The sequence below is a fragment of the Crocodylus porosus genome, unplaced genomic scaffold (genome assembly GCF_001723895.1).
Source record: "Crocodylus porosus isolate Cpor-Errol unplaced genomic scaffold, CroPor_comp1, whole genome shotgun sequence".
NCBI lineage: Eukaryota > Metazoa > Chordata > Crocodylia > Crocodylidae > Crocodylus > Crocodylus porosus.
The window spans coordinates 202,934,622-202,945,023 of NW_017728906.1; the positions used below are offsets into that span (position 1 = coordinate 202,934,622).

Here is a 10,402-nt window from a genome sequence, read left to right on the forward strand (position 1 = left end):
CCTTGGACACCTGGCTCCCCTCCCCCCCGGGACCTCAGCGCTTTTCCAACTATCCTCCTTAGCTCGTTGAAGTCTGCCCTCCTAAAATCTAGGGCCGCTGCCTTACTGCATGCCTGAACAGTCTGAATACATTTGAGAATGGAGCTCTATAGCTGTACTAATGTGAAGGTCAGTGATCATTATCTCAGTTAAGTGACTGGCATTACAGAAAACTCAAAATACACCTAACTAGATATCGCCTGGGAACTATTACAATGATGTGATACAAGATCATTAACAACCACTTCAAAATCAGTAAAAATCCCATGAATGGAGTTTAGACCTTAAAATGGGTACTTGTTATCTGAAACTTGCCTAATCTCTCCCCTCCAAATATTCAATTGGACCAATGAAAGATAATACACCCCCCCACCCCCCTTGCTTGTATGTTTCCTGTACCATCATGGCTACAACACTGTAACCTGCTTATCAACAAGTGAACACTTCATATTTTTGTAGTAGAGTGGGAGTGATAATCTGAAAGAGATTTCTAGCAAAAAATGAACTAGTTATTAATTTGCTTTTTTAAAGGTTTTCACTAGTTTTAATGTTATCCTTATTTTTTGTCTCCTTCTTTAGATGTTATCTGTAGTAATAAAGTGCTGTGCAAAAAGCACTGAAAGCACTAGATAATTTGAAAACGGAGTCTCAACAATAAGGGAAATATAGAAGATAGAACTCTGCAACACACAATATCCCCCCTGGGTGGCAATTTACTGTGAAACAGAATGCAAAGACACATAAGTTGCATCTAAATAATGTGTACTTTTAGACTAATTCCAAAACGGACAAAGATATGCTAAAAACCCACACAACTGACAGTCAAGTCAACGGAAGAAAAAGCAGCTAAATAAGCACCTATGAAAAATCAGCCCCAAATACCTCTGTAAATGCCCCCCCATTCAGAAAGAAATGTAGAATCAGTGCTGATGCCATAATTGTCAGCTTATTCGATCGCCACATGGTCTGATGTTTTCACTACTGTAAGATTTTTTTAAATGTTTCCTTGACTGAGAAATGGTTCTTTATTCTCTACCTGCACCAGATTTCAAACTGGATTCCTCCTCCACCAGTTAATCCTTGCGTAGAGAATGCACTGAGGAGCAGCCTCTGCACTGGGACTTCTGCCGGCACCAACACGGAGTGATGATGTTCATCATTAAAGATAGGATCAGGGATGCACAAAGTAGTTGCTGAGCGAAAGGGTTTTAATCGAATGCCTACAAGTCAAACAAAGCCAGTAAGATATGCAGTCCCAACACTCTATCCAAGGAAAGAGGTGGTAATCTAAAAGTCAACCTAACACAACCCTCCTCCTCCCAGCAGGAGTTTTGTCATTGCCCATCCAACAAGCTGCTGCTGACAAAAGAAAGGACTAACTTACAGAAAAGATGCGATCAGAGTTCAGCAGAGGGCAATAAAAATGGTGGGGGGCTGGGACACATGACTTGTGAGGAGAGGCTGAGGGAACTGGGCTTATTTAGTCTGGAGAAGAGAAGACTGAGAGGGGATTGCATAGCAGCCTTCAACTCCCTGCACGAGGGTACAAAGAGGATGGAGCTGGACTGGTCTCAGAGGGGGCAGATGACAGGACAAGGAGCAATGGGCTCAGGCTGCAGCAAGGGAAGTTGAGGTTAGATATTAGGAAGACCTCTGTAACAAGGAGGGTAATAGAGCACTGGAACCGGCTACCCAGAGAGGTGGTGGAATCACCATACTTGGAGGTTTTTAAGACCTGGCTAGACAAAGCCTTGGCTACAACAATACAGTTGGGGACAGTGTTGTTTTGAGCAGGTGGTTGGACTTGATGACCTGCTAAGGTCCCTTCCAACCCTAATTTTCTGATTCTATGTTAAGGGGCCCAGAGAGCTCTCATAAACACACACACATGTGCACGCACACACAGAGTCATATAGCCAAAACATTAACACACAATCCCTAACTAAGACAATGCTCTACATGAGATTCTATCAAACTAAACTTACCATTTGCATATAATTCAGTCCCCTGTAACACACTGGAGTATGGCTGCTGAACTGGAAAATGGTACTGCACATAACAGTCGGCCTCTCCCCACACTGTGGACTGTAAGGGCATGAGTCCTTTCACTTTCTCCACATGGATCTCAAATATGTGCTCTATCAGTCCTTCCTTTTCTCTCTCTAGCTGCTGAATAGGATGAAAAATCGTTATGAATAGAAGCAGGTCCTAAAATCCACCAAGAGACACCCCATACTGTTATCAGCAGCCCACATTTTGTTTGTCAGGGAACAGACAGGGAAAACAACTACATAATTAATACAGGAGTGGGGACCCAAGAAAATGGGCAAAGGGAATGAGACAAATATGGGAATGGAAGAGTTAAACATGAGACACTGTATATCCACACTACACAGAACGAAAAGGTGACAACAGGAAGACAGACTCCACTAGGAAAAATCAGAGGTTTATCAAAGAAACTGCACGAGAGAGATGTCTCATCACACATCTCTAAAAGCCCAAGGAGCAGTTCCAAGCATACCACTAAGTAGTTTGTAGGGAGAGGATCCAAACAGTGGGCAGGACGCTGTATAGCAGGAGCTACCATGCCGTCTTCATTTTTCAGTCTCTGGAGTGCCACTATTTGATCAGCTGAGCCCATTGCCAAGATCACCTGGAGGCTTCCATTTCTCCTGCCTGTGAAAACATCCATCACTGGCATATAGCTGTCCACTGCAACTACGGGATACTGGGCTTGAAGCAGCAGGTGAGAAATTTGAGGATCTCTGCAGAGAAGAAAGCATACCAGAACATGCTGCTGGTACATATTTACCAACACAACTCATGTCACGTCACACAGAGCTTTTAATACAACCAGAAACCAATTTATTACAATGCTTAGAGCCTAAGACCAGGTAATGAGACCCCTTTTTCCTCTCCCAATACATTTTTATCCAACACTTCACACCACATTGATCCAGCTTCTGGTGAATGACAGCAGCTACCTTTGCTATGCAGAAATAAGCTGCCCCTGGTCTCAACTGACCATATGCCACATGCCAGACCAGCCAAGCACACAGGACCTGGGAAGTGTGCCATATCTGGCTGGTCTGGGATCTGTGCTAAATGCAGCAGCACCCACCCCAGTTGGACAGTACAATGGGCAGGGCAATGCTGGAGCAGTTGTGGGTGGCCACATGAGGTGCAGACCCTGGATCAATCAAGGCAGGTGCACTGGATCCAGGATCGAGGGGAGAGAAAGAGGGGTGGCCAAGGATCCAATCTGACCTGTGGACCAGCTCCGTGCGACTCATCCAGCCTGCAGGGCCACATAAATTTGACACCCTTTGGCTAGAGGATGAAGAGCAAACAAAGGACCTAAATAAGGATCCATATTTAGAAGGCTTTTGTACTACAAAGACAACCCTTGAGCTTGTTTTTATAACCTTGGTAAAAGCCTGTAAATAGAACAAGCAGCGAGGTCATGGTATAAGATAATGAGAACATTACAGTTGGGACTCAAGTTATTTAGACATCCGTATGCTAAGAGCACTTTCTTGTGCTACACAAAACCAGAATATTACTCTGTAGTCTGAGGGACGAGATCAGTTACTCGCTACAGTCACAGTTGTGGAAACAACCATCCAAAACATGTGGAAAGCTCTAGACACTGTTTGTAGTACACAACCCAATTTCTAATCTAAATAATGGGACTTCTGATTACTGAAAGTCATAGTTCACCATTTAAGAGTAGAGCTGACAAACTGGTCAAACACTGTCAACCAAATGCTTATTTTTTGATTGGTCCAAGATTATAGCAATTTTACAAAAAGCTGCATTTGTTGTAATTTTAATTCTTTTCTTAATGGAAAAGTAACAACTTATGTAGGCTATAGACGTATTATAGGGCCAGTGAAACTAGTTGATTTTTTAAGAGCTGTTCAGTGCCTAATCCTGTTTCACTGCCATGACAGTGCTGTGAGCTGAAAAACTATTGTGGCCAGTGGACATAAAGCAGTGAAAGTCACACATTTCATGTTAGTGAGCAGCAAAGGGAGCACTGCTGCAAGTCTTATAGAATGTCTTCTGGCAAAGCTAGGCCCCAAACTGCCCATCAGACAAGCCATAGTAGTGCTGAAATCAGGGACAGTCCTTGGATTGTGGATGTTGCACAGACACATTATGTGTTCACCTCCAATGATCTGACGGGGGGAACCAGGGATTTAATGCCAATGCATGTACAGTGCCCAGCATGGGATGGACTTGAACAATAACATGGATCTGCTGATCTGCACTAGAGATAGTTCACTTCCAGGCCAATTAAAGCCATGCGTTTCAGAGTCCATTTTTCAGGGTTTCCATCTAGCAGAGCAGATCAGAGCAGAGCAGAGCAAACAAGACACTTGTTGCAAAATAATGCTATAAGAACACATTCAGCTCCCTTCTTTCTCTATCCATGGGTCAGCACATATCCCAACCTGGTAAAAGACAGAACAAAACAGTTAAAAAGGCTGTTTACTTGAATGACATGTAAAACTGATGCAGAGGAAGCTTCACCAGTCCCAGCAGTCTGTCACATCCTGGGTTTCCCAACTTGTTCCAGGCTTCAATGACCATCACATTGTTCTTCAGTCTCTCCAAGTGTTTGCGAGTCAATGAAAAAGGCATCACCTAATATTTAGAGTTCAAAAATGAATTAATAATAATTACTAATGAAATGATAATGAAATTAATACATTAAATATCCTGTATTTAAAGAGAAGGCAAGCTGTTTGCCAAATAGCGTATACTGTGGGAGTGAGGGAGAATGTTCTAATGCAGTGCTTCCCAACATTTCTATATTGGTGGATCACTGTCAACCATCCTGTAGACCTTGTAATCTAGCTTTATAAACAAAAGAGGTGGAGGGTGAGTGGTGTAATAAATAGCCAAATTGCAGACCACTTACCATGACCCCTCAGAGTCCCAGTGATCTGCAGATCACTCTGGCTTATATTAATGATTATAAAGGTTAAAAACTCAATTCAGGTTTGTCCACCCCATTTTGGAATACCAGTGAACTTGGAAAATGACAATCCATGCAGACAAAGTCTGATTTTGATGGCAAGTGTTTTTTAGATGTTTTAAAACTCTTTTAATGCTTATATTAATGACTGACTTCATTCCCAATGCCATGCCCTTGTCTTCTCTGTGGCATGCTGCAGAACACTCCTAGTGTTTCTTGTTTCGTGCCCTTTAGTTGCACGTGGTGGTCTGAAATGTGATTTTTTTAGGAATCCTTGGCTACCTGTTGGACCCTGTGTGGCCATCAAGCCCCTTCAGACTCAATGTTAGCACCTACCTAACATACCCCAGATACACAACCTGAGACTAAATATTCCTTTGCTATGCTTCTCTATATCCCACTCTTTTAATTAATGTTGGAAGAGTTGCACGTCTAAGACTCTCAACTGTGTCTTGCAGTGGAACAGGGAAAAACAACCGGACTCAACATACCCGACACACACAGGAAGTGAAACATAGCTTAGTTTGTGTTACACCAAAAGCCTAATTGTATGTAATGTCTTGGCTGAGGGCCCTTACCCAGGCATTAATGTAGCAGCTGCTGACTCTCATGCATTTTATATATGAAGAGAAAGAATCACAAGGTCACAGGCCCATCCAAGCTCAACAGTTCATTACCTTAGCATGGCAAAGGCACACCAGTTTCTACAGCTAGCAGCACATCTGTCTTCAGCTCCCCAGGCTGAATGACCACATCCCCAATTACAGCTGGATGAACAGAGGGTGACCACTGGCACGAGACTGGATGGAGTGACGCTTGAATTCACTACTCTGGAGCCATTAGGAGATGCCTTACCCACTAGGCTGCCACATCCCACAGAGCAAAAAAATTCAGGGTTATAAAGGGACCAAGCCGCCAGCCAGATCAACATTTTTAACATCTCTTCCCTTCTCTCATGGAGAGAAGCTGCTTTCTTTTCCATGCTTAACATATGGGCCTTGTTGCCTGTTTTCCTCTGGTATTTCAAAGTCTGCTTTACTGTTTGATAGCTGCTCAGAAGCAACTCAGAAGTATTTAATGCTTTGTGGTACAGCCAGCACAGTAACAAGATATACTTAATATATTATAAAAAGGCAGGCAGATAGGTCTGTAAGTAAGCAAACAGCGTGGGGTTTAGGTTAGTTTTTGTTTTTAAGATTTAAACTGTGGAAAAGGTTGTCACTGTGAGAGTACAAAGTTCAGACAGTGTAACAGGAGAGATGTGAGACTTGCCTGACAGAAGTTAAAGGCAGGTTGTGTTGTGCCCCATACAACAGCAGATCTTGTAGCTGCCTCTGTGCTGAACAGCTTGCAGTTTAAATAGACATTACAGGAACTACAGCTTCCAAAGTCTCCAACAATAAAATCCTTCCCATCCAGCACCATCAACAGTACATGCAGCAGCAACCCAGCCTCTTCAGAGGCATTTACTTGCGTCATTAAATTACGGGACACAGACACTGGCATGGACTGTGGGGGCTTCATGACTTCTGTGCTGGGCACTTCTAATCTCTTTGAGGATTCCTGGCTGCTTGACCTCAAGCGTTGAGGGCTTTCTGCAGTTCTATAATTCCTGCCAGCTTCTTTTACTTCCATCCCTGGACTTCTTATGACATAACCTGGGGTTTGCTGTACAGCACTCACGGACCTTGCGCTGGCAGTGGTAAAGTCTTTGTTATCGGCTGCAAGCTCCAACAATACCTGTAATATGTGAAAACAGCTACTCTGAGTGTATGTCCTGTATGAACGAGCTGGCCGATACAGAGCAGAAAAATGTATAGCTTTCTTGATTTGATAGCTATATTAATTTACCATTCAGAACCTTGTAAGCTCATTATGGATGAACGCTATTCATGAATGTCAATCATTACTGAAAGATGAGGACAGAAAGGTTTGGTGAATAAAGCAACACCTGTGTGTATGACAAGCTTATGACTATCTGAAAATCTGAAGAGTGATTGAAAAATGTACTTGACAAATGCCAGCTAGGGTGAAAACCACTGTCTTGTGGGCACTTTTTGAGGAACTATTTATACTTTTGTTTTTATAAGGGAGCATTACTTAATCACTATATTTTGGAATCTAACTCCTTCCTTGGCATTTATTCTCTCTTTTTCTTTTTTCTCCCCCCCCATCCTTTTATTTTTCTTTTCTTGCCACATTGTCTCTGTCATTTCCCTCATCCTTCTAAGGCTAGTCTAGTTGGATTTTTCTGCTCTGTGTTTTCACTCCCTTTACCCACCTCTCTCTTTTCCCCAGTCCTTTTCCTGCTCCCCACACTGATTTTACTCGTCTCCATTTACTCCTTCTGCAGGCTCCGTTCCTTTCCAATGATTTTCACAATCCACTGCAACTTTTTCCATTTTGCCTTCCCCTCTCCATCTGCTCCTACAACCAAATGGTCTTCTTCCTATTCTATTACCTTTTCCAATCTATGCCAACCTGTACAATCTAGTGGGAGCCAGTGGGTTTTTCAAGCCCTAAGTAGGAAATACCTGTCATTTCATGGTATGCGAAAGTAACTGACCCACCCTCTGGCTACGCTCCCCAGGGATACATTTAAGAGAGCCATTCAGTTTAAGTGGCGGAGCTCTGGGGAGAATCACAGTTTCTAAACAAAAAAGGCAACAGGTTTCTACTGAACTGAATCCACAAACTTTCATATTTAAAGTGCAACATCCAAGTTAGAGACATATTTAGCTTCTGAACTATAGTGATAAAAGGTGACCTAAATCAAACACTGCAAGGGGAATGTCTATACCTTTAGAGGCCCAAGTGGAGTCTGACCTTCCTCTTCTTCCACAGGTAGCTCACAGCTGACAGTGAGGAGCTCTGACTCGAGAACTGTGCGGAGCTTAATGGCTGCTAAGCCAATCAGCACTGGCTAAGGACAGAAAATATAGTTGGTTAGATTCATGAAAAATTTGCTGGATAAAAAGAAACAGCAGAGTTAATCTGAAGTGGAAAACTCTGATGGAGCCTTGTAAGTTCATTTCCTTTGCAACAACACAGTTTCGTTATTTAACATAAACCCAATCTGTATAGGGCTAACTATTCCGTTTCATCTTCAGTGTGGAATCCCTGAGACATGCACGTCACTTGAAGACATGCTGGATGTTTGCATTTTGATGGTTAATGTTTAAATCCACACCATAATCCTGAAATGTTTTTCTAGAGAAGGGCGAAGGAGAAATATACTCAGACCTGTCTGTCTTGACCCAAAATAACCAGTTATCTCATATACTATTTTGAAATACAAAAAGCTATTATTTGCTTAAGAAACATCCCATGTGGGCTACATCAATTTATCTGTTTTTCCCTTGTGATACAAATCAGAGCAGTTCCAATACAACACTACAGAATGAAAGGACATCAGATTGTGCACAAGGATCTGGGGAACCAAAGTGCACAATTTTTTTGCTTTACAAAAAGATTTGCAGCCAATACCTTTTTCTGCGTCCTTTTCCTCATGTAGATTTTGAAAGCCAGGTCAGAGTTCCACCAGTGCTCAATCATCATTCCACCAAAACGCACAGGGAACACAAATCGCTGTTGAAATTTTACCACTGGAAGAAAGATTGATACCTATGAACATTTGCTTAGTTTCAGTGCTAACTTATTTCATGATGCTGAACAGTAGAGAAATCCTCTATCCTCTGTATATGGAGGGTAGGTATATAAAGGGGCATAGTTGTGAACTCTCCAGAGTAATGTGGAGATATTCTGGTTTTCATAAAGGAGGAGAAAGATTGCGTGTGTGTGCAGGAGCACATGTACACATGTGTGCGCATGTATTTCCTGCCTATATAGAGAGACAGGGGGAGAAGGAAGAGGAAGAGTCTATATTTATTGGTGCAACTATAGGAACATTTTGAGTTTTTCAATTATTTGTTAAATTCTCTCAGAATTTTGTAGTAACTTTTTTTTTTAATAGGACCAAAAAACATTTAGTTTTAACTGTGTATCTACAAAGTTTTCTCTTGGGAATGAGAGTCCATGTACCAGTCACAGAATCATAAAACATCAGGGTTAGAAAGAACCTCAGGAGGTCACATCTAGTTCACCACCCCCCCCCGCTCAAAGCAGGACTAGCCCAAACTAGATCATGCCAGCCAAGGCTTTGTCTAGCTGGGCCTTAAAAACCTCCAAGGACAGAGACTCCACCAACTCTCTAGGTAACCTGTTCCAGTGCTTTACCACCCTCTTAGCCAGAAAGATTTTCCTCATATCCAACTTAAACCTCCCTTGCTGCAACTTGAGCCCATTGCTCCTTGTTCCGTCATCTGCCACCGAGAACAATACAGCTCCATCCTTTTTCAATCCATCCTTCAGGTAGTTGAAGGCTATTAAATCCCCTCTTAGTCTTCTCTTCTCCAAACTAAAAAAACCCAGTTCCCTCAGCCTCTCCTCACAAGTCATGTGCCCCAGCCCCCTAACCATTTTCATTGCCCTCCACTGGACTCTTTCCAGTTTATCTATATTCTTTCTATAGTGGGGGGCCCAAAACTGGACACAGGACTCCAGATGTGGCCTCACCAGTGTTGAATAGAGGGGAATAATCACTGCCCTTGAACTGCCGGCAACGCTCCTACTAATGCAGCCCAGGATGCTGTTAGCCTTCTGGGCACCAAGGGCACACTGCTGGCTCATATTCAGCTTCTTGTTCACTGTCACCCCCAGGTCCTAGCCAGTCACCCCCAGCCTGTACCAGTGCATGGGACTGTTGTGTCCTAAGTGCAGGATTTTGTGCTTGTCCGTGGTTGAACCTCATGAGATTTCTTTTGATCCAATCCTCCAATTTGTATAGGTCACTCTGAATCCTAGGCCCGCCCTTCAGCTTATCTACTACTCCCCACAGCTTGGTGTCATCTGCAAACTTGCTGAGGGTGCATTCTGACATCTTCCAGATCATTGATGAAGATACTGAACAAAACCAGCCACTTGATACCGGCTGCCAACTAGACATCGAGCCATTGATTGCTACCCTTTAAAGTAGTTGCTCGGGGATGTAAGGGGGTAGTTAGGAAGGCCAAGGCAGAGATGGAACTGGGGCTAGCTTCCCAGATTAAGGACAATAAATTTTTTAAATACATAGGGGGTAAAAAGAAGGTCCCGGGTAACGTAGGGCCCTTGCAGGACGCGTTGGGAAACTTGGTCGTCACACCAGACGGCAAAGATAACATGTTTAACGATTTCTTTGCCTTTGTCTTCCTAAGTAGGGACCAGAACAGCCACCTCCCTGCTGGGCCCCCCTCGGGCCCCGGGGGAGGCACACCTGGGCCACAGGTAAGCGAGGATTTAGTTAGGGAGCTTCTGGAGAGGGTGGATGTATTCAAGTCA

At 43.2% G+C, this 10,402-nt stretch overlaps 1 protein-coding gene across 4 annotated transcripts in view; it reads right to left on the reverse strand.

The window, feature by feature from the left end:
• The window catches only part of C2CD3 (C2 calcium dependent domain containing 3), a 73,310-nt gene that overhangs the window by 50,094 nt on the left and 12,814 nt on the right, over window positions 1–10,402 (reverse strand). For 3 of the 4 annotated variants that reach the window (XM_019530544.1, XM_019530543.1, XM_019530546.1), the window contains exons 11-17: window positions 8,510–8,628; window positions 7,824–7,946; window positions 6,296–6,763; window positions 4,538–4,689; window positions 2,561–2,804; window positions 2,025–2,208; window positions 1,076–1,259 (exon numbers count right to left, since the gene is read on the reverse strand). In XM_019530544.1, the coding sequence (XP_019386089.1) occupies window positions 1,076–1,259; window positions 2,025–2,208; window positions 2,561–2,804; window positions 4,538–4,689; window positions 6,296–6,763; window positions 7,824–7,946; window positions 8,510–8,628 (1,474 nt within the window). The remainder of the gene's footprint in view (window positions 1–1,075; window positions 1,260–2,024; window positions 2,209–2,560; window positions 2,805–4,537; window positions 4,690–6,295; window positions 6,764–7,823; window positions 7,947–8,509; window positions 8,629–10,402) is intronic. The other variant, XM_019530545.1, reaches the window with a different exon arrangement.